The sequence below is a fragment of the Hyposmocoma kahamanoa genome, unplaced genomic scaffold (genome assembly GCF_003589595.1).
Source record: "Hyposmocoma kahamanoa isolate Upper Pololo Valley unplaced genomic scaffold, ASM358959v1 63, whole genome shotgun sequence".
NCBI lineage: Eukaryota > Metazoa > Arthropoda > Insecta > Lepidoptera > Cosmopterigidae > Hyposmocoma > Hyposmocoma kahamanoa.
In genome coordinates, this window is record NW_020653851.1 from 5,527,140 (window position 1) to 5,552,745 (window position 25,606).

Sequence of the window (25,606 nt, forward strand, 5' to 3'; positions counted from 1 at the left end):
GCGCGATAGTGCATTTACGCGAATGGTCAATTGTGCGAAAGTTTGAATGCGCGATAGACATTGTTGCAATTCTTTGTGATGCAAAGCTTTCATAATAAAGTACACGTTTACTTTTGTAAAAGTGTATTAGGGAGTACTTGCAACAATTAACTTGCCTTCCAGCCTTCGCAAATCTTTCTTCGTGCTATCGTCAATAAATTATAATAGGTTTAATACCAGTAGAGCTCCTTGTGAAAGAGTTCGTCCAGGGAAGTACTGCCACTTTACCTATTTCCGCCGCCAAGCAGTAATCTGAACATTAATGCGTTCCGGCTTAAAAGGGTAAGGGTGCTGGTGAAATTACAGTCACACGGGACTTGTCAACTTATGTCTCAGGGTGACAGGCGCAGTGGCAGTACCCCTATGATCTTTGCGATTTAAAGCTCTGAGTGGCACTGCAACTGTTATGAACATGACATGAACAATTATCGGTTATAAATTTCCCCAACTTATGTCAATGATAGATTTACCAATACATGTTCGTACGTTATCGTAGTTTTTTTAACAAAACAAATATACCAGGTTGATTATGTATCCTTACTTACTTAACTATGTATTACTAGCCAAGAATCACTAACGGATATGGTATAAGGACCGCGAAGTACATGCTGCTTGATATTCTAAACAAAATACGTATATAATCGCATTAAGACATGTTTACGAATGCTAAGAAATGCAAACAAGTTTTTAAAAAGAACTTAACTGCCACTGTGGCCGAATTACTAACCTACTCACTTGTAGCAAATGTCGGGAGAAATATTTGTATGGGCTACATTTATTTCTCTCGTGAATTTTTTGTTGGGTGTAGGTTTCCCTAGATTGACTATGAGTGTGTATTATTATTATTAATAATAATCAAGTATAACTTGGGTATTCATAATAAAATGTGACGAGTTAATTTGCGATGCATTCTGCGTTCGTATGAACTGGGTTTTTGAAAGTAGTCTTACTATAAGTTTTACTTTAAGGATTGTGTTTGTATGAATGAATTTAAAAAGTAAATAAATGAAAACAAATGATATCCGCTCACGCGATACATGCAGCCGTAGACGCATACCACACCTAGAGGTGCCGGTGATGATTTTATACCGATTTATCGGATATCGAAGTTATAACAGGTAAAAGAACTAATATTAATTCTATTTCGGTAACTACTCTAGCAAACCATAAAGATTTTAATGCCTGGGTCTGTCATTTAAAAAAATAAACAACTTCAAAAATACGTCACGACAATCGTGTGTGTTATTGTTTGGGCTGGTGATTTCGGTGTTTATTTATTGAAAACATACCGTAAGTAGCATTTTTTAAGTTTACCCTGAATATAAATGTTTATAAACTATACTTTAACGAGTAATTACATGGTAAACGTTAGAACCACTCAAACGGAATATTATCATATTTATCCAAGTACATCAAAAATTTCTTTAGTGCTTTTTAAGTGCAGGATCTGTGGTGTATTACTGCATTTTATTTGAGATATTTTTGTTGGTAGTCCGGAGGTTATTAATTTAGCAATGCAGAATAATAATATTTATTTATAAAAACTTGTATTTAAACTGAATGCTTTTCTAATTTGCGAAAAAAAATAGCCACCATTATGCTGTAGGAAGAGCGCATCGCGTGAGCGGATATTATTTAAAAAAAATAAAGTTTTGCGGGGTGAAGTAGACCAATCGACCAAAATCGATGTTTTCAATTCATCATTTAAGCAGTATCTAGGGATCAAGCACGCTTTTGCTCATTTCTGAAAATCATGTTTTTTAGCGAATTTTTTAACATCAGTGAATTTAATTTTGTTCCATTTCTCTTTCAAATTCTAATTATAAAATTCTTAAAAAAATACATCGGGGTTCAAAAATATAATTTAAAAACTTGATTTTCTACTGAAAATCAAATTACTATGGGCAAAAAACACATAACTGATCCTTTGGAACGAGTATTAAATAAAAAGGAGCTTCGACATGTGTTCATAAATCAGCAACCGGCAGATGGAAAACCCACGTAATGATTTCGATATATATATATATATGGATATTCGAGGCTTTAATCGAAGATAAAATTTATCTACCAATTATATGTCTAATTTTATCTCTAAATTTAATATATAACTAGTAATCTCGCAAAGGAACACTTATTTCTAAAACCATATCTAGCTATAAAGATGCGTGTCGCGGTGGTACTTGTTGCCTGCTTGACAGTTGCTACAAGTAAGTAATTCATATAATTTAATCAAATTTTTATTCTTTTGGGCACAAAAGGATTTAAACCGCCGTCAATTTTTAAATTTTGCTATAGACTAAATAACTAAAAACTAGGACTTCAATGAAATATCTTTCCGAATTTTTGCAATGATTTCGATGTATATATGTAAACAACATTAATACAATGGGCCACAACACCAATGTATCTGAAATGTAAATGTTATAATTATGATCTAATTGTTTTTTTTTTTAATTTAATATTATTGCTAACAAGAGTTATAGAAAGAAAGAAAGAAACGTTTATTCAGCCAGCATCACACATTGCCAGTATACAAAGAGGTACAGTTACGAGCTGAAATGGATCCAAACTCAGCATATGTCACAGCTCAATTGCTGTAACGCTGGTTTTCAGTTGGAACCATTTTGAAGAATGAGATGGCACGATATTACTTAAAAAAGCAAACAAAAATTTACCGTTTATACTAAGAACATTGGAAAATTATTAACCATAAGATATTGCTACATAGTTAATTATTGACTATATGAAACACTGCAGCTACACCTTTTTTATAAATTTAGTTACCTACTAATTTACTAATACACAACCAAATCACTCCTCAAGCAATCACAGGTAAAAAGATCTCTCGACTATCAACCCATTTGCGATAGAAAGATTACTTCCTTAGTATTGCATATTTTATATTAGGAGTGTAATATATGGTGTTCATATTTTACACCCACTGCACACCTGTCCACCTGGACACTTTCCTTGTAAAATTTGATAAAGATAAAGATAAAGATCGATTTATTTGTGGAAGTAGGTACAATAAGTTCATCAGATCAGTTCAATACATTAACAGTGCTACTACAACCAGTTTCGTCGAAACATACAAATATAATTAGTGGTGGTCGCATAATTGAATCATTTATATTTTATCAGCCAGCCAGAAAATAACAGCTCCAAAAAATGTTTACGTATTTTGAAGTTAACTTAACCTAAATCTTACGATTGCCTACCAAAGTGGAACATCAGGATCCAAACAGAATTGTCGGTGGATCTGTGATCACCATCAATCAATATCCATATGCCGTTGCCATGTTGTACTCCGCGACGCAGACAAATTTCGCACAAGGCTGTGGTGGGGCCATTCTTAACCAGAGATCCGTGCTAACCGCTGCCCATTGCTTGTGGCAGTAAGTTTATATTTAAAATATCATATATATAACCAATACCACGTAGTCGTTGTCACAATGAATACATACACAATTTGAAGTAGGATACAAAATCTAAATTATTAAAAAATGACGTGGTAAAAGCGTCTGTCATCATTTGATCTTTCTTCGCTAAGTTAATATAACCAAATGAACTCAATTGAATTTTTAAAATTTACAGTACAGGTATGGTCGTTGGTAGATGGCGTCCTCGAGTTGGCTCCTCCTTCGCTAGCAGCGGTGGCACTGTCCATTTGTCATCTCAGTTTATTAACCACCCGCAATACAATCCCAGAAATGAAGACAACGATATCTCAATCCTAAGAGTCAGCTCCAAAATCCAATACATCCCTAATACTGTTGCCCCCGCGTCTATAGCTGGTGCCAATTACAATCTTGCCGACAACCAACCCGTATGGGCCATTGGATGGGGGCGTACAGAAGTGAGTATAATTTTTTTAGATTATCTTTTTCCTTTATTTTAATACTTATACATTCATCCGTGAAAAGAAAAAGTAAGTAATAAAAAAAGGATTTAAACTTTTGTTCTATTTTTTCTCAGACTAACGGTCCAGTTTCTGAGCAGCTGCGTCACGTTCAAATCTGGACCATCAACACAGTCGAGTGCAGACAGCGATGGGCCATTAGAAATGCGGAAATCACCAACAATATGATGTGCTCCGGCTACTTGGACGTCGGCAGTCGCGATCAGTGTCATAGTGATTCTGGTGGCCCTCTTCTGCACAACAATGTCGTTGTTGGTGTATGCTCGTGGGGTTACCCATGTGCTGATCCCTTCTACCCTGGTGTCAATGCTCGTGTTTCTAGTTTCCAACTGGATTGAGGCCAATGCCTAAGACAATACTTTTATCATAAATGGACTAAAATAATCTTATTATTATTATTGAAATTTGATAAAATATCTTAAATATCTTCCTAAATTGAAAAAGCTTAATGAGTGAACAAATCACTGATTTAATTGTTCAATCTCTTAATAAATACTGAGTCAAACAATCTCCTATAGTCGTAATTCGATTAAGTTTTGTATATTTGGAAACAGTGTCTCTAAAGTCTCGCAATCGTGGTCCAGGGCGTCTACTCTCAAAAGTTCTTGCATTTTCGCAAGACTACAATCAATAGAAGATTATGCAAGAGGTGCGTTTTTCTAATAAAAAAGCTGACTAATTGTTTGTTGTGTAACACGGAAATCTATTGTATCGTTAATTTTATTTAAAGTAAACAGTGTTTTACTTTTGTAAAGTAATATCTGCCTGTAATAAAGGTTTAACACTACACACTAGCGAAATAAGCGACTTGTCAACAACAACAAACATCAAAAATTGAAAAACTAGCGAGCCGACACGCGACGCGGCACTTCGTCTACTCGCATGTGGACACATATTATAACATTACCTAGTTTATTAGCTTTTGTGCGGGTTTAGTGGTTTATTACTTTATTGTCGTAAAACTACTCATTCACCACAGCCTTATTTCGCAGAGAATACTACGAAAATTGTAAATAATCTTTACTTTATTGACCTTTAAAATATAGTATAACTAATTTTTCGGTCGCTTGGTTGGCCTTCACAATATCTACGGCTGTATGAACACAAAATATATCTACTTTATTGCATTGTCCTAAAATCTGAACCACTGTTATTGTCACTTTTTATAAAAACATGGCAGTTTCATGAGCAGGTGCAAGGCTCGCAAGACTCTTGCCGCAAAACTGAAACTAAGACTGATTGTGCAATATCAAGATCAAGACCCATGACCAATCACTGATCAATGATCCTTCGTTTGCATATAAAAAAATTAACTGCGAAATTCAAATGAAACGAGTTATAAATTTAACTGCATCTTTAAAAAGTATTTTGAAAATAAATAAACATCTATGAACAATTACGCGAAGGCATTATCGAATATGGTTTATTCAGTAACGTCAAACTATAAATAAAAATTTGCAGAAAAAATTTATATCTAACAACAAAGTTTTCAGCAACACGCTAAAAACTCTACTACTACTCTTTTCTTATGATACAAAGTGATGACGGGACGAACAAGTCGTGCGCCTGGTGGTAAACGACACGCCTACGCATGTCCATAGCAATTGCTGTGCTATTTAGAGCTTTATATCGCCAAGATCTGTGGGACACTGCCATAATTTTACTAGCATCCTTACCCTTCAAAACAGGAACTCAGTAGTACTCACATTGCTGTTTGGCGGCAGAAATAGATAAGGTCGCAGTACTTTCCTGGACAAACTCTTTGACAAGGAACTCTAATGCTACTAAATACTATTACTCGTAATCAATTTATGCGTAGCTTGGGTTCCGAATGATTGTGGTATTTTTGATAGGGTCTATACCTACCTAATATACGTCGCCACCGCCCTATACATAGAAGCGATCCCACATATTATATTGCTTTTTTACAGCTGTTTGAACTTTTGTTATGTTGATTTGCCAATAATATTTATCTCCCATAATCATGAAATTCAGTAAATCGTGAGTTTGTTAACAAATCGTCATATTCAATATTTTTTAACAATTCATATTTGTTATTTTATCTAGTGTAATGTAAATCCGCTGCACACATTTGGGTACACGGTGCACAGATCACTCTCGCCAGCTGCTGATATATACACCAATACCAACTGCTCAGGTCCGCTACGTGCACGCCAGTGTGAACAAGTCTATATATAGGTAGAGAAAACTTTCATATCTAATAAAAATTTAATTACGAAAAATGAATATTTATTTTTATTTTTGCGAACATTGAGAGTGATCAGAAGTCAAAAGTAACTATGTCACACGAAAGAGTCATAAAAATAATACAAACTAAATGAAACAAATACGTACAAGTATGAGAAAAATTTTGTAACTCTCTTATTTAAGCATAAGAAATTGTCGACTTTTTTGCTTTGTAGAATCTTTTAACGTCTCTCCGGGAAAGTTGTCATTTTGAATATGTGGTATAGTACATTTTCGTTAAAATAATTCATTGATTATGCTTTTCCATTTTATCCGAACAGATTTACATCAATCCGCTTTGTTTATTTAATTTGTATTTCCCCATTCGTAGCAAGATTTTTTTTATAATATAAAATGACGAGACGAACAAGTCGTGCGCCTGATGATAAGCTACACGCCTGTCCATAATAGTTGCAGTGCCACTCAGAGCTTTAATTCGCGGAGATCTGTGTGGCACTGCCACTGCACCCGTCACCCTGAGACATAAGTTGACAAATCCCAAGTGCCTGTAATTACACCAGCACCGCTACCTTCAAAACTGGAAGTAAGCAATGTTGACATTACTGCTTGGTGGCAGAAATAGGTAAAGTGACTGTATTTCCCTGGACGAACGATATACTTAAACAGAACATCTACTTAGCTTTTGTTATACTTATACCGGGTGTAAACCTATAACTCGTTACTCCAACCAACGTCTTAAGCTGTGCAAGGGTATCAGTGCCTTAGGTGATAAACCCAACCATAATCATTAGATTATTACCCACCATCGTCATGTATGCCATGTGCGAGAGAGCGAAGTACGTCACCCCGTCGCCCGTTAGTTTTTCGATTTTTGACGTTCGTTGTTGTTGATCATTCGCTAAGTTCGCTAGTATTTTGTGCAACGTTTTTATTACAGATAGATATTGTTTTTTAGGAGTAAAACAGTCCTTACTTTCATATACGAGTATATTCATCGATACTTACTTACTTACATCACTCAAGTATCGACTTGATAAATTGTTTATAGCCTTTTGTGTTATAACTATTTATCAATATTTTTGTCAGAGAGAATCGAGATTTTGATACCAACACTAAGAAACGTCTATCAATATTGAAACTGAACACCGGTTAACTAACCGTTAGTGTAAGTATGTCAAAGTTGACGTAACTTCAATAAGCAAGGGTATCGCAGACTCTTGCACAATCTTGTATTGGTAGCAACCTTGCGAAAATGGAAGAACACACGATTGCAAACCGAGAACGATTTTAGGGACACTATTTCCAAATGTATAAAACTTAATCTAATTAAAACTATAAAAGACTTTTGTCTTAGTGTTTATTAGGAGATTAAATCAGCGTTTTGTTCACTCATATAACTTAGAAATATATTTTATCAAAGTCCAATGATAATAACAACACATTTTTACGGCCATTCTCACATTCGGTATTCTCAGCCTAATTACCGTAACCATTTCGGAGTCCTCAGCCTAATTACCGTAGCCATTGTTTTTTCTCGCTTAATATACCCATTATTATTGAAATATGTACAACTTTAAGCTGAACTATCAGTTTATCCAAAGGGCATAAGAATAGAGAAAGTAGTTTTGAAGTTATTAAGAAACAAATATTTAATGGAAACAGTAATTACATCTAATTACCGTAGCCATTGATACGGTAATTAGAAAGTTCAAATATTTTTTTAAAAAAGCTACTATTTCTGACACAGCTGAATTATTATTTGTATATTTTGCTACGTTTGGTTTATTTCTAATGACACAAGTGCCATTCAAGATTTTTTGAAATAAATTTAAAGTAGGTTTTTTATTATTTGGTTAGTGGTAATAATTAAAAATTACTCCAATTCTGTCTTATGATTAATCACAGCTGTTAGAAGAACAGTCTAATAATTTACATTTTGATTACTATTTCTATCGATAAAAAACCTTAAAATTGAAAAGAAAAATTATATCGGTGTAATTCATTACAAAAAGTGAAGAAAATTAAAATCAAAGATTTATATTTTGTTACTAGTTCTTTAGAATTTGTGTTTTATGTTGTCTTATAAATGTTTAAACTTTATAATTACCGTATCCATGGCTACGGTAATTAGATCTAATTACTGTTTCTATAAAATATTTGCGGCTTAATAACTCGAAAACTATTTTGTCTATTCCAATGCCATTTAGACATATTGATAGTTAAGCTTAAAGTTATTAATATTTCAATGTTATTGGATGTAATAAGCTAGAAAAAACAATGGCTACGGTAATTAGGCTGGGAACACCGAATGTGAGAATGACCGTTGAACACTTAATTATTATAGTCCATTTATGGTAAAAATACTATCTTAGGCATTGGCCTGAATCCAGTTGGAAACACTAGAAACACGAGCATTGACACCTGGGTAGAAGGGATCAGCACATGGGTAACCCCATGAGCATACACCAACAACGACATTGTTGTGCAGAAGAGGGCCACCAGAATCACCATGACATTGATCGCGACCGCCGACATTCAAGTAGCCGGAGCACACCATGTTGTTAGTGACTTCCATATTTCTAATGGCCCATCGCTGTCTACACTCAACTGTGTTGATGGTCCAGATTTGAACGTGACGCAACTGCTCAGAAACTGGACCATTAGTCTGAGAAAAAATAGAACAAAATTTGAAATCTTTTTATTACTTAGTTTTTCTTTTTACGGATGATTGTATAAGTACTAAAATAACGGGAAAAGATAATCAAAAAAATTATACGCACCTGTGTACGCCCCCATCCAATGGCCCATACGACTTGGTTGTCGGCAAGATTGTAATTGGCACCAGCTATAGACGCGGGGGCAACAGTGTTAGGAATGTACTGTATGTTGGTACTGACTCTCAGGATTGAGACATCATTGTCTTCATTTCTGGGATTGTATTGCGGGTGGTTAATGATCTGAGACGACAAATGAACAGTACCACCGCTGCTAGCAAAGGAGGAGCCAACACGAGAACGCCACATACCAACGACCATACCAGTGCTGAAAATTAAAAAATAATATTACATTGAGAAGAGTCTTGTAATTGGTAAAATGACTTGGTGAAATAAATGAAACATTTTATTAAATTTGGCCAATTTCTGCTCTCATTTAATTAAGTTAGGTTCTTAAAATTATAATGCACCGTTGTATGTTCAATTATTTTGTTACGATTGATATTAATTTACCCAAGAAAGACCAAATTAGGACAGATGACGCTTTTGTCACGTTATTTTTTAATAATTTAGGTCTTTCATCCAGCTTTCATCGTCCAGCGCGTCGAAAACTCGCGCTGGACTGTCATAGCGTCGAGGAGCGTCTCTGGGTGGCGGATAGGGGAATGGCCGGTAGTGTACTACCTATGCCTACCTGCCTAGCTATGCTGCCCGTCTAAGTCCGATGGACTCGCTGACCAACGAGTGGTGAGGTCCTCCAACAACATGGGTGTTGTGCGGCGGGCTAACACTTCGCTCACATAAAACTAAACTGTTACAAAACCGACAGAAAAGTAATAACGATCCGATCCTTTAAATAACGACCTATGGCATGGACATTTGGACCTTCATTTGGCAACGTGGAATGTACTCAGTTTGTATAGACCGGCAGCGCTGTAACAAATTAATGAAGAACTGCAACGATACAAAATCCACATTGCAGCACTACAAGAAATTCGATGGCCGGACCAAGGAGAGTGTACCGTAGAAAATGGTTCATTACTACTATATAGTGGACTACGTTAAACATGTGCACGGCACTGGCTTTCTCGTGAATAAAAGAGCAGTGGGCAGCATTCTCAGATTCTCCCCAATATCAGAGAGACTATGTATGATTAGAGTCAAAAGTAAATTTAATAATATTTCAATAATTAACGCATATGCCCCAACAGAACTAGTAGAAGATAATGAAAAAGACCGGTTCTATGAACAGCTGGAGGTGGTGTACGATCAATGGGGGATTTGATGACGTGAAGGCCGGGAAGAAGCGTGTTTTTTTCCCACTATTACAAGACATAGTAAACACGCAAAGTCGAACGATAATGATCTCAGGCTAATATCTTTTGCATCGGAAAAGTCCATGTCAATCAATAGTACAATGTTTGCGCACAAAGACATTTATAAAAGTACCTGGAAATCGCGTGATCTGTGAACCAAATAGATCATATACTGACAGGCAATAGACATAAAAGCATAATACAATATATAAGGACCTATCGAGGTGCAAACGGCTATAGTGACCATTATTTAGTAGGCGTCAAAGTTACGGTGAAAATAAATCAACGATATTCAGTGAAAAATTTAGAATGGAACCAGCTATAAATACAGACAGTTTGAAAGATGAGAACATACTACAAAAATTTAGTTTAGAATTGAGTAACAGATTTAAAGAATTAGATAACAATGGAGAAATAGACGATGATTGGGAGCAAACTAAACGCATAGTAAAAGATGTGGGAGTCAAAGTACTGGGTATAAAAACACGCCGAAAAAAGAGGAAATGGTGAACGAAGGAATGCGAAACATGTGTGAAAAGGAAGAGTGAGTATAGCATATTGGCTGAACAGGATAATAGATGGGAAGTAAGATATAAGCCGGCTCTAGGAGAGTACAAAAGGACAGTGAGAAAAGCAAAGAGGGACCATTTAACAGGTATCCTGCGGAATATGGAAACAATGATAAGAGCTAATGAATCCAGGAAATTTTACCAATAAATCAGAACAACAAAAAAGGGTTACCAACCAGCTGTTCAGCTCCTAGTAGACCACGAATATAATCTTGTATCGGATCCGGAAGTTCAAAAGAAAATGTGGCGTCAATATTTTCAAGACCTCCTTTTTTCAAGGCCAGTGAATAGCTAAATACCTATTAATATCAACGAGGCACGTGACCCTTGTGAGGAACCCCCGGCTTTTGAGGAGGTGTGTTTAAGAGGAGGTTTTGAGGAGCTATGATGAGACTGAAAAACCATAAATCTCCAGGAACAGACAGCATAACAGGGGAGATATGAAAGTATGGGGGCGGAGTGGTGCAGACCTATTTGTATCAGCTAATACGAAGAATCTGGTAAGAAGAGCGACAACCCGCCGAGTGGAACAAGGGAAATATCTGCCCGATCCATAAGAAAGGAAGTAAAAAAAGTGTTGCTCTATTGGAACCTTGCACAGGGCAAATCTTGGACGATTACCAGCGTAGTTCCCGCAAGAGTCGGAGTACGGTAGACCAAATGTTTCTTCTCAAACAGATCATGGAAAAGAAGTGGGAGTACGCGCAACGCGTCCATTGCTTGTTTGTCGACTATACAAATGCCTATGACGGTGTAGACACTGACATCTTTTCATATACCCGAGAAATTTGTGACAATAATTAGGGCCATCACTGGGTTAGCAAAATGAAAGTTAGTGTGAGAGGAAGGCTCACACAGGAGTTTGAAGTAGTTACTGGTCTGAAGCAAGGTGACGCGTTATCGCCCATTCTGTTTAACTTGGTTCTCGAATACATCATCCGAAAAGTCCTATTGATTGATGGTGGAATAGAGTTAAACGGACCGCACAAGGTAACAGGGTATGCTGACGATCTGGCACTACTTGGGCAACGCGAGTCAGATGTGAGGAAACTTGCTGAGGAGTTGGAGAGAGTAGGCGAACTGGTTGGTCTCAGAATCAGTCGAGAGAAGACGGAATACTTACATATGAAGCTACAAGTGAATGGTACGACTTATAGGGGCGTCGACAAATTTAAGTACCTGGACTGCACTATTACCGACACAATAAAAGGGAGGATGAAATCGGCATTCGCATAGTAATCGCGCTACGATGGACAGCAGCCCTTCACAAAGTGTTGGTGTCCAAGTTATTAGTAACTAAGCAGGACTACAAAGGTTCGTGTCTACAAAACAGCAATTAGACCAATCTTAATGTATGAGTGTGAAACATGGACACTAACGCTGAAGGAAGAACACAAATTATAAGTGGTAACGAAAGATATTTCGAAAGATTCTAGGACCAATCAAAGGAGAATTTGGGAACTGGAGGGCCAGATTCAAAAGAGAGATAGAAGAACTAGTGTCTGAGCCGAACATAATCAGGGAAATAAAATCTGCTCGAATTCGCTGGCTAGATCATGTGGAAAGCATGGGAGACGATCGAGATGCCAAAAGAGCGTATTTAAGGCAACCTACGGACCGGGGAAGTCGCCAAAGACCTAAAGGAACTAAATGTGTCCGAATGGTCGGAATTGGCACAAGTCCGACAGACATATATTAAATATATACTTAAATAAGTACTTACAGCCAAAAGCAATGGGCAGCGGTGAGCACGGATCTCTGGTTAAGAATAGAACCACCACAGCTATGTGCGAAGTTTGTTTGTGTCGGAGAGTACAGCATAACAACGGCATATGGATATTGGCTGATGGTGGTCACAGATCCACCGACGATTCTGTTTGGATCCTGATGTTCCACATTGGTAGGACTGGCTGTGCAATCGTAAGATTTCGATTAAGGTAACTTCAAAATACGTAAATATTCTTTGGAGTTGTTATTTTCTGGCAGATAAATATAAAATATTCAAGTTTTATAAGCTGTGTGTCCAGGTAGACAGGTGTGCAGTAGGTGTAAAATATGAACACTACATATTACACTTCTAATATAAACCATGCGATGCTAAGGAAGTAATATTTCCATCGCAAATGGGTTGGTAGACACAGGCATGGGAGTTTGAGTATGTAAATATCCCACAACCCATTGAATTGATTCAAGTTTTATGAGCAATGTGTCCAGTGCAGTGGGTGTAAAATATGAACACCATAGGTATATTACACTTCTAATATCAAATATGCGAAACTAAGGAAGTAACTTTCCATCGCAAATGGGTCGTAGGACATGTACATTCTTAGACTCCCGCGCTTGTGATTGCTATGACTCTAGCTAGCATTAATATTAAATTTAAAAAATGCAATTGTAATATTTCTATTTCAGATACATTAGCATTGTTGCCCATTGTAATATATTAATGTGGTTTACACATGTACACCAAAATCAATGCGAAAATTCGGAAATATATTTAATTAAAGGCCTCTATTTAAACATTAACAGCGAATTGAACGCCTTTTGTGCCCAAAAGAACAAAAATTTGATTAAAGTTGTGAATTACTTACTTATAGCTACGGCCAAGCAGGCAACTAATACCACCGCTACACGCATGTTTATAGCTAGTTTCAATTTTGGAAATAAGTGTTTACTAATGAAATTGCTGTTTATATTTTTACATTTATGAACAGATATAATTTGTAGATAAAGTTTATCTTCGATTAAAATGTCTCTGTAGTTTTAATTCTCAAATAATTACGTGGGTTTTCCATGTATCGATTACAAATAACGATTATTAGTGTTCGATAAAATGTAATCGAAAATTTAAATTACCCATTTCAAACAAATTTTCAAAAGTATATTTAAAAAAAAATTATCTAGCTAAGCTTAGAAACAACCTGCTCAGTTCGACTATAGATCTTTTTTCGTGTTCGTGTCTTTGGAGTTTATGAACAGATTTCAGAGATCCTTGGGGAGTCACCACATTTATCGACACGGATTCGCCTTAAATCGGTCAGATAAATCTATAGCACCATGTAATAAGAGCGAAAAGGACGTTGACCGTTTCGCTCGAGGAGGACGTTGACTCTTTGACGCAGAAGCGAAACGTGCAACGTCTTTTTCATACGTATTGCAAAGACAAAAAGATTTTTCTAACCGGCTTAGTGCGATTCCATGTGAATAAATGTGGTGAGTCGCTTATGAGAAAGGGTAAAAAATTTACATACAAACCTTCATATAATAATGCCACGTGACCATACGACTAAAGTAATTTTATCACATTAAACTCAAAAAATAATACGAAATATTTGAAACAAATTATGTAATTATGTGAAATTTTATAACTCTTATAACTAAACATGAGAAATTTATTGAACCATTATTTCGTTGATACAATTTTTAAAATCTCTTCGGAAAAGTTGCCATTTTGCAGATGTGGCTTAGCCTTATAAGGCACCATGTAAATGTACATAATATGTGATTCTAACGCAGTCAATGTTGTCCTTGTGATTACGAGAACGCCCTGTCTACGTTGTATTGAAAACAGCATTCAAATTTCGCGCTATATAATATATTTTTTATGATTATATAGTATCTACTAAAATACATTTTTCATACAAAACTCAGGCCATACTTGCTTGGGCTTGATACATATAATTAGATTTAGTATATTGTATTATATTATATTGGGCGTTCAGCGCTTTTACTTTTATTAGTATATTTTTGTTTAAATAATTCCCGGCTTTCGAACAGATTTACCTCAATCCGTTTTCTTAATTAGTATTTTCCCACTCATAGTAAGATACACCTTAACAAGCCATTTAGTTGCTTCTTGATATTCCACAATAACGCCCGCTTTGTTTTTGTTATACTTATACCGGATGTAATTAATTCTATTGCTCGTTACTCCAACCAACTTTATAAGTTTTGCAAGGGTATCAAAGTCCCAGGTGCTAAAACCACCCATAATCTGATAATGATTATGATGTTTGAGGCTGACTCATAGTTGGCGCGGTTGGTTCCGCCGAGACCGCATGATGTCATCATTATATACTTTTGAAATATTTCTTATTTTAGTGCCAATTTCATTTAGACTTTCGCAGGGTATTAGTTGAATTCCTGTGATATTTTTGTTTACGAGTACATTGTGCGAAGACTCTACTTTTTGTCCAAGCATTTTCTTTTTGTTAATATTTGTAACTGTCCTTCCTAGCGTATATATTTTTGTTTTAGCCTTTTCCTTAATTTTTTTTTATTTTAAGGTAGGCAGCAAACAAGCATACGGCCCGCCTGATGGAAAGCGGTTACCGTCGCCTATGATCTCCTGCAACACTAGGGGTGCCACGAGCACGTTGCCGGCCCATTAGGACCCTTCTCAAACCCCTTTTGAAGGACTCCATGCTGTATGCTGCCTCTGAAACCGTAGAGTACGAGATCGACTCGGTTCCAGAGTGTGAGGATGGACTTCCTGCCGGTGGCGAGCGGTGCGATGATAAAACGTTGCTGTTGGCATCATGTTAAGCAGTTCTTCAAAACATTCGCCATTGTACAAGCGATAGAAAAGGCATAGGGAGGCAAAGTCTCTCCTCCAAGACAGTGGTTCAATAGCCTGTTCCAGCTCCGCTAGTAAAATATCATATTTGCCTCAGAGATAGCTCACGTCTTGTTTTCTGAAATCCAAGTTATGTGCATACTGGGACGAGCAATGAACTTATTTAATGTGCTTCAGTTTTGTTTTTTATATTATACCTTGCAAAAATATTTGAATGGTTACTAAAAGTACAATTAATACGAACATATAGAGTTATTTGTAAAATACTAACAACCTTGCAGGACTGTATTACTAACATCATAAACAACAACTTTTGTTCCAACACTTTTAATAATTCATCAGATTTTCTTTAGTACAAAAATAATAATATTTAAATAGACCACTCTAAACGATGATAAAGCTGTGTAAAACCTTGAATTTCAGGTTTTACAAACCTATTTTATACCGTAGAATTTACTAATCAGCTTTGTTAGTCAAATAGTTCTCTTAAAATCCGCTAGATGGCATTGAACCTTTTTACTTAATTTCTAAATATGATAATGGATATGATAATGGTAACTACTTGAACTAAATTTTATTTATGTGTGAGAAACATCTGAAGTGTCGATAAGTTTCTAGGAACTGGGTCCTTGCGGGAACGACTGCCTGGACCTATCTGATAGTTACATTTTATCTTTTTGCATAACTGCCTCCGTGGCCGAACGGTTGCCATGCCGGACTGCCACGCAGAGGTCCCAGGTTCGATTCCCGGGCCGGGAGAAATATATGTATGGCCTACAATTATTTCTCTCGTGAGTTTGGGTGTAATTTGTGGTTGTCTATGTGTGTGTCCATGGCACCCGCGACACAGGGTTTCCCTAGTGCGGGGCTATGTTGAGTGTGTGCGTTATTTATTATTATTTATTTGTACATGTAGTACCGCCGCCGCCGGTTAGAATTAACTTGGCACCTTGAAAAGTACACGGTATATTTTTTCTGGAAATTAAACCTGAATTTGAACTGGAAGTTTTTATCCAATTTGGTGTCGCCATCAAGTACGAAGTAGAACCCCCTCTTCAAATCTGGCGCCCAACGTGGGGCCTACAAGACCAAGATATTTCATCAAGTACGAAATAGAACGCCCTCTACAGATCTAGAAATTGTCAAACTTGGTAAATGTTTTGTAAAGTCACGAAACAAATGTATTACTTATTATGTTAGTAATATAGTCCTGTGAGGTTGTTAGTGTTTTATAAATAACCCTGTATATGACTATATAAATTAAAATTATATTAACATAAATTAATGAAAACAATAAATAAATTGTATTGAATTAATAATAAATAATTACATTTTACTTATTTTCTATTATTCATAAACAAATAATACAATAAATGCTTTATTTTCTTTAGTTCAATTATGAATATGCTTTCCTTAATTTACAGTTGTACAAATATGAACAAATGTAAACATAAGACAAAGCAGTATTTGTGTAAGGATTAAAATCTCCTCTCCAAATAAAATTTGCACTACACTAAAGGGTCCATAATGCGCTGTTAACTTAGCATTAAGCCTTTTGGATCCTATGTAGCAGTTCCGCCTTCACCTCATCACCTTTCCATCATTGGGCGACTAGACATAGGCTGGAGTAGCACCTCTATATTATACATATTCTATATTCCAAAGATTCGCACGAACCGTTACGCTTCCACATTTATATGGTGAACGGCTATGGAGTGAATTCATTGCCTATATACTTACTTAGTGAATGCTATGACTTGGGCCTTTTCAAGGCGAGAGTGAATAGGCATTATTTAGGTATGCATCTTTAATCGCCGATCTTATAGTCACTTTGCTTCAGGTGAGATGGAGGTCAAATGCGCATTTATTTTATCATAAAAAAATAAAGAATAAATTAATTCATGAAAATTCGGCAATTATGCTCTAAAAAGCTCTTCTCTACTGACCTTATTCCGTTACTTTATTTTCACTGTCGAACTATTCTACATTTTGTTCTTACATGCGAGACCTTATTAGATAAACAAAATCACAAATATATAAGTCAAATAGATTTTGAACTATAGTGTGGGAAACAAAAGTTCGGTTAAAAGGCTGTGCGGTCAATGCGTTGCCTTTTGTATTCAGAACGAATCGATTATCACAATACCGTGTGACTCAATTTAAGGATTAGGATTTCCCTATTTTACATGATGATCGCAAACAGATAACAAAGTATTTATCTAAATTAAAAAAACCCACTAGAAATATTAACACGCTTATCTGTCTATAATTAATTATACGCCATCAATCTTACAATATTTGTACAGAATTCTCAATGTATCTGCTGAACTTGGTATTTTAAACGCTATAATATATTTAACTACATACTTGTGAACACATGAGCTACGCACTATGCCGCCCAAAACATTTGTAAGTGATGTAGAACGACGTACAAAATGTTAATAGTGACGTCATTGTTATACAACATAAATCAAAATATTGAATCCGTAGCGACACGCAGTATCGACATTTCACACGACTTGTGGTGCGTAAATGATAGAGACGCAGACTTCGTGGACAATGCGTATATTATACAAAAAGACGAAAACAAATGTTCATGCGGCTAGGGACCCAACATTGTCTCACACAACATTCATTGCCGAATCTAAAATAGTAGTAAGTAAGGACCGAAACGTCTCAATAACTCGAGAACCTTTTAGTGCCATACAAATGCTATAGCAGTCGAAAGCATTCATTCGTTCATTTCATTGCCATCTAGCGGTCGCGCCACCGCTTCATGGGGACTAATGGCATTAATGCATAATGAAATTAGATAGAACTAATGGCATGTTAAAGTTGTAGTTATTACAATGTTAATAAATATATAAACGAGAAAAATAAACCAATTCTATAAATGTTATCCGCACTGTATTCAAATTTCAGTTATTTTAAAATAGAACTGTTTCCAATTTCCTTCTACAAGTGTTATTAGATCCTACAAACGGATCCAGTGCATAAAATTGTTGATAAAAAACACGCATGATTCGCGTAAGAACACTTATTCATGCCATAATTTACATTCATTTCGTAGTTTGTACAAGAAAAGTTTATAAACATTTGCAATCTGCAAAAGCACGATGCTCGGGCAACTATACATTCACTTAGCCTAGAGACAGCGTCTACTCCGATTTCCTCTGTTCCTTTAGCACAACCAGGAACCCATTCTATCTGCACTAATTTATAAAACAAATTTTGGTGACACTAATTAACCTTTATGAAATCCTATAAACAAGCTTTACTTTCTTACATTATTACTTAAATAATCAAATGTTCAACTACCGTTTCACCAAATATAATAATGACTTTTTAGGAACTGGCCGAAGACAAAAAAAAACATATTTTACTTTGTTGAACCTTGTTTCAAACACATTATCATTATTGATATAAAAGATCGAACAAACACAAAGCAATATCTGACTGGACCCTAACCAGCGTCTGTTGTCTCAACGTGATATTTACTCACGGATAGTACCATGGCAAAAAACCGTGGCCGGTTAAAACCTAATGCAAATTTGCAACGGGCACATAGACAAATTCGTAAGATCGAGCGCTAGCCACGTTGAGACAACAGCGAGTGGTCCGCGTCCAGAATTGAAGGAATTTTTCTTTGTGCTTGTTCGATTTTTGTATCATTGAAAATAACAAACAAAAAAATAAAAAAGATGAAAATAATCATACTTGGTACTTGGTACTTGGTGCAACGGGCTGGTATCCGCAACTCGACGACAAAGCGCCTCTTTTGCGTGAAAATAATCATAACAAAAACATCGTGATATTCAATAAAAATATTATTATTATTTAACATACCACAACATTGGATTACAAAAATACCTTAAAATCTTCTGAGGAATTACTATCCCTGTGGAGTATTATTTATAGCAAAGAGCTTATTTAGCAATGATCAACATTTGTATTTATGTAACATTTTACGGAAGGTTTTCTAGGTTAGTAGCGGTAGATCTCCTTGTGTAAGAGTTCGTCCAGGGAAATACTACCACCATACTTATTTCTGCCGCCAAGCAGCAATGTGACCATTACTGTGTTTCAGTTTTGAAGGGTAAAGGTGTTACAGGCACATAGGGCTCGTCAACTTATATCTCCGGGTGACAGGCGCAGTGGCAGTGTCCTCAGATCTTTGCAATTTAAAGCTCTGAGTGGCAATGCAACTGCTATAGACAGGCGCGTCGCTTAACACCAGGCGCACGAAAGATCTCAAACTACATTGGCGAATTCAAAGCGTTATACAGATACTTACTTACTTCTTATATATACTTACTTCAGTCGCTTACTTAAAAGTTTATTCTCAAAGTTTGTTACTGGGTACGGTTGTGTTACGGTTGCTCTCAAATACAGTTTACAGCTCTTGACTTTGGATAATTTCATGACCTTATTCTCGCAGCCAGAGGAATGATACCTCACTCGTAAAAGTCAGTTTAAGAATTTAGAAAGCGAACTTCTGTTTTCCCAATCTTATTACCATTATTAGACCAGTACTTAGTCCTTCAGCAGAGATATGGTCTACGATATAACGAGCTCGCCCAGAAATGCCTATTCAGTCATACCTTAAAGATACTCGGGTTGTATGTGCTATACTATTTTTAGTTTGGTAACCACAGACACATTTGGTTAACACAGATGCATATGTATGTGCTCAAACAAATAATTTTGGGTTGAAATTGAAATAGTACAGGCCACAAAATCGACTTCTTAAGAGTATTTATCATCTGAACTTCAAGATTATGAGAATAAAAAAAATAAAGCAATAAAAAACATAAACACAAAACACTATTTATAGATGAATTTAATAGTTTACCTATCGAGTTCTTAGGTTTTCGCGATTGTTACACATAGGAAATGAAACTATTTTTCAACCATGACCATGGGACCTTTAAAGAGCCCGAAACGTCGGTTTGTTTGAAAAAACAAATATACGCGATTTAAATCCGGAAAAATAGTTTCATTTCCTATTAATAGTTTGCCGTTTTTAATTTAAAAGCAAATACTTCCGAATACTTTTGAAATAGATAATTTATAGCGATTACATTTTGTCGAACCCTAATTCTATTTTATAACCGACAGATGTAAAAACCCAGGCAATTATTTAAAATTAAGTCTGCTACAGAGATTGTCGAGTTATTAATCGCAGATATACTGTATCAACAAATTATATCACATCATCAGTGTACTATATATAGTGAATAATTTTGCTAATGCATACTTATTATCTAAATCGGAACTAGTTAGAAACATGCGTATCGCGGTGGTACTTTTTGCCTGCTTGGCCATTGCTACAAGTAAGTAACTCATACAAATTTATATTTTGGAACGTTATTTTATAAATACCAATAAAATAATCGGATGATTACTCTAATGAACTGGTTTCCACTCCTTTGATAACTCACAATTTTTTTAAATCATCAATAAGATTTTTAAGTCATTGAATGTCACGATGTTTGACCATCGCGATATTCAATTATTTATGTGAAATTACTCCACTAGTTTGTTATAATTATTAATTAATACATCTACAAAGACCTGCAACAAGCACACAGAAAAATTCGTAAATATGCTAGTTCATTCCGTGGCTTAATTGGCATAGCATCCGCCACGGTTTGCTGGAAGACTTTTTCTAAGTGTTCGAAGTAGTTTCACAAAAATAATTGAATATCATGATGGTCAAACATCGGAACATTCAATAACGTGCTTTCTTAAATGGTATAAACTAATTAGGTTATAAAGATAATCTCAGTACTCCGTGTACTAAAAAAGCCGACCTCAAAAGCACGTGGAATTACATCTATTTGCCAAGTTTTATTTAAATCGGTTACCAGAAAGTACGCAAACCCGGATTTATCACCTAGTTCGCCACTATACTTGAGATAATAAAAATCGGTTCTCATTACTCAAAGTATATTGAGAGAAAAACGCCTTGAATTGGAGAATAGCAAAATCAAGCATTAAAATAATTCTATCTCTATACTATATTCTATCAATGAGTTTTCCATCAATACAAGGAAAAGATACTAACTTAACATGAAGATGATCTATGGTAAAACCTTTGCCTATCCACATAAATGAGAGAAAATATATTAAAAAATATGAATCAATGACGTAAGGAAAAGTAATAATAAAAAGTTAGGGATTGTCTGGATTACAAAAATACTTTAAAGCATGTAGGTATTATTCTGTTGCAGTAAAGCACCTTGAAAGAGTTCATCCAGAGAGGTACTGCCACCTTACCTATTTCTGCCGCCAAGCAGTAATGTGAGCATTACTGCTTTCCGGCTTTGAAAGGCAAGGGAGTTGGTGAAATCACCTGCCTAGTGCCTCTCAGAACTTTGTGAGTTAAAGCTCTGAGTGGCATTGCAACTGTTATGGACAGGCGTATAGCTTACCATCAGGCGCATGACTTGTTCGTCGTTGAATTTGACACTAGATCTCTCTATTTTTAACCGACTTCATAAAAAGGAGGAGGTTCTCAATTCGACCGTTTGTTTTTTTTTATGTATGTTACGCGATAACTCCGGTATTTGTGAACCGATTTTCATGATTCTTTTTTTTGTTGGAAAGAGGGTACCTCCATAGTGGTCCCATTTAATTTCGAAGAAAATCATCCACCTCTAAGAGTGGCTGTTCACGCATGAAGATTCATTTTTATAAATAGCGCCTAAATTTTATTATAAGGAGCAATTATTTTAATGGTTCATTTTGCTATTCTCTAATTTAAGGCGCTATTCTCTCTCAATGGTCTGAGAACCGATTTTTATTATCTCCTGTGTTAAGTTCCGTATAGTGGCGAACTAGGGGATGAATCCGGGTTTGCGCACTTTCCGGTAACCGATTTAAAAAAAACTTCGCAAATACACGTAATTCCACGTACTTTTGAGGTCGGTTTTTTTAGTATTCAGTACTGAGATTATTAAATATATTTATTTCAATTTACGTTGTGCAATTAATTAAAAAAACAATTATTGAAATTTACGTAAGTATTCTTTACACAAAAATAATATGTGTGATTATACATGGCTTTTCTAATAAAATTAACACAAATTGCGATGCACAAATTTACAAAATTGTACGGAATGATGTAATGACCACGGGAAAGAAAATATTGAATGTCTTTTATTTACAAAAAAAGCGAACCTAACATAAATCACCCACAACATGTATATCATCTAAACTTTCCAATAAAAACAAAGGTGTTAGTTAAATAAAACTATTTTTGATTTATGCTATTGTCATTGACTTACAAAGTCAATGGCTATTGTTCTGTTATTTTCCATAGTGCAAAAGATACATAGATTGACATGGACTCATTGTACATGTGTCTTGAATTAGTTTTTCATTAGTCAACCGGTTAAGAAATATTACATAGTTTGAAGTTATTTATAACCTTATGATTACACAGCCAGCTTCGCCGATGTGGTGCGTCGGGACCCAAACAGAATTGTTGGTGGATCATTGACCACAATCAGCCAATATCCATATGCGGTCGCTCTGCTGTACTCTCCGAATCAAGTTAGCTTCTCACAAAGCTGTGGTGGTTCTATTCTTAACCAGAGATCCGTGCTCACCGCTGCCCATTGCTTTTGGCTGTAAGTATTTATTTAATATCAAATATACCCCACGTAACTATTGTCACAATCAATGACTTACATTTTACTTACATTAAAAAAAACCGTGGAAAAAGCGTCATCTATCATAATCTGATCTTTCTTGGGAAAAGTAATATCACTCACAACGAAATAATTGAACATACAACGACGTATTTAAGAACCTAACTTAATTAGATGAGAGCAGAAATTGGGCAAATTTAATAAAATGTTGTTTAATTTTACCAACTACAAGAGTCTAATCAATGTAATATTATTTTTTAATTTGCAGCACTGGTATGGTCGTTGGAACGTGGCGTTCTCGTGTTGGCTCCTCCTTTGCTAGCAGCGGTGGTACTGTCCATTTATCATCTCAGATCATTAACCACCCGCAATACAATCCCCGAAATGAAGACAATGATATCTCAATCCTTAGAGTCAGCTCTAACATACAGTATATTCCTAACGCTGTTGCCCCCGCATCTATAGCTGGTGCCAATTACAATCTTGCCGACAACCAAGTCGTATGGGCCATTGGATGGGGGCGTACACAGGTATGTGGGTAACTTTTTATCTCTTTTCCAAATTTGAATTATCTTCTTAAATTTCTCATTTTTTAAATACTTATACAGTCATGTATGCAAAGAATAAATAAGTTAATAAAAATATTATATATTATTTTGTATTTTTTTAGACCAACGGTGCACCATCTGAGCAACTGCGTCACGTTCAAGTATGGACCATCAATACGGTCGAGTGCAGACAGCGATGGGCCGGTAGAAATGCAGAAGTCACCAATAACATGTTATGCTCCGGTTGGTTGAACGTCGGCGGTCGCGATCAGTGCCAAGGTGATTCTGGTGGCCCTCTTCTACATAATAATATCGTTGTTGGTGTAAGCTCGTGGGGTTACCCATGTGCCGATCCCTTCTATCCTGGTGTCAATGCTCGTGTGTCTAGTGTTTCTAACTGGATTCAGGCCAACGCCTAGAACAATATTTTTATCGTAAATGGACTACAAAAAAATAAATGTCAACTAATATCTTATTGTTATTTTTGGAATTTAATAAAATATCTTAAATTTCGTCTTAACTTGAAAATAATTTATGAGTTAAAAAATAGATGATTTAGTCTTTCAATCTCCTAATAAATACTAACAGTCTCCTGTAATCTTAATTAGATTAAGTTTTATATATTGTAAAAAGTGTCCCTAAAATCGGTCTTGGTCTGTAATCGTGGTCTTATACTTGTATTTGCGCAAGACCACGACATAAATTAGGTTTTGATGCAAGAGAATCGCAGATTCTTGGCATCTCGCAATTATGTAAACCTCTGATGTGAGGATTATTCAGTGTTTACGCTTACAGTTAGTAAACCGATGTTTTGATATTGTTACCTAGAACTATATTGTTTATAGTTAATATTATCTATAATAAATTATTCGATATATAAAAATTCGAAAATTGTTCCTCAAATTCGTGTAAAATGTAACACATAGAATGAAGAAAACGTTTCATAGATTTCTAACAGAGGGCGCTACGGGACAAAAATAGTTAAAAGCATAAACAAAGATTTGCAACAAGCACATGCGAAATTTCGTAGGGGCCGCGTAATCGTGTGTCTTGTATTGGATACAAGCAAACGGCAAACTAGAAGCGAATATTCTATTTTCATACAAATTGATTGCTTGGATCCAAGACAAGATACACGTTTGCGCGGCGCCTTAAGGTCTGTTGGGTAGTTCCGTAGACCAATTGGGAGAGCATCAGCAACTGTATGGTGTAGTTGCTTCTTTGAGTCCAGCTGTGTGGAAGGATTTTTTTTTATCTATATTAATAACATTAACACATTGTCAGTGCGTTTTGTCGATTGTGTTTTTGCCTACCACACTACCGTTTTAATGATTATTATTACCTTTATTATTTTTTCGCAGAATAGATAACGAGTGATTTATGTAAACGATAAAACCCAAACAGAATAAAAATACTAATGAACAGTTTGTTGTCTATACATCAATCTTATCATATGTAATTATTATGACGTCATCATTCTTATATTATTTTTACAGAAAGCCCAAATTGCCTACTAAAATAAGTTTTAAATGTTTTTATTTAAAAGCGGTGGTAGGTTAGGGAGAGAACAGTAACTTCTCGATCTGAGAGTTAGTTGGATCCCTGTGGCAATATGTATGCGTAAGTTTAATTTCAAAGTTACGTACTTTTGTGAATGTTTAATGTCTATACCTCTAGCTAACAGTGAAGGAAAATATCAAACATCATAACGCAATCTGCGTGTCGAAGAAGTGGTAGCAAACCTCCTTGCGAAAGTTTTCTTTTATAGTGACAGGACGATCACAAAGATCTGAGGGGCACTGCCACTACGCCCGTCACCCTGAGACATAAGTTGACAAGTCCCATGTGCCTGTAATGTCACCAGCACCCTTACCTTTCGAAACCGGAACGAAGTAATGCTCGCGTTACTGCTTGGCGGCAGAAATAGGTAAGGTGGCAGTACTTCCCTGGACGAACTCTTTCACAACTTCCCAAGCTCTACTGCTACAAAAAAAATTGTCCAGGAATATACTGCCATCTTACCCATTTCAGTCGCCAATAGGAAATGTGAACATTACTGCGT

The 25,606-nt window shown here is 35.8% G+C and overlaps 2 protein-coding genes and 1 pseudogene across 2 annotated transcripts; 2 read left to right on the forward strand and 1 right to left on the reverse strand.

Moving 5' to 3' along the window:
• The first annotated feature begins 2,200 nt into the window (after positions 1-2,200).
• Positions 2,201-4,309, forward strand: LOC113230567 (annotated as a pseudogene).
• A 4,133-nt stretch (positions 4,310-8,442) lies between these two features.
• On the reverse strand, positions 8,443-13,385 carry LOC113230568 (trypsin CFT-1-like). Its single transcript, XM_026464586.1, has 4 exons — positions 13,357-13,385; positions 12,489-12,675; positions 8,947-9,208; positions 8,443-8,831 (listed from the first exon to the last, which is right to left on the reverse strand). The coding sequence occupies exons 2-4, from the start codon at positions 12,584-12,586 to the stop codon at positions 8,535-8,537; spliced, it is 657 nt and encodes a 218-aa protein (XP_026320371.1). The 5' UTR covers positions 12,587-12,675; positions 13,357-13,385; the 3' UTR covers positions 8,443-8,534.
• Positions 13,386-20,602: 7,217 nt separating this feature from the next.
• Positions 20,603-24,973, forward strand: LOC113230566 (trypsin, alkaline B-like). Its single transcript, XM_026464584.1, has 4 exons — positions 20,603-20,674; positions 22,789-22,975; positions 23,265-23,526; positions 23,667-24,973. Exons 1-4 carry the CDS (start codon positions 20,629-20,631, stop codon positions 23,961-23,963), a joined length of 792 nt encoding a protein of 263 aa, XP_026320369.1. The 5' UTR covers positions 20,603-20,628; the 3' UTR covers positions 23,964-24,973.
• The last annotated feature ends 633 nt before the right edge of the window (positions 24,974-25,606 follow it).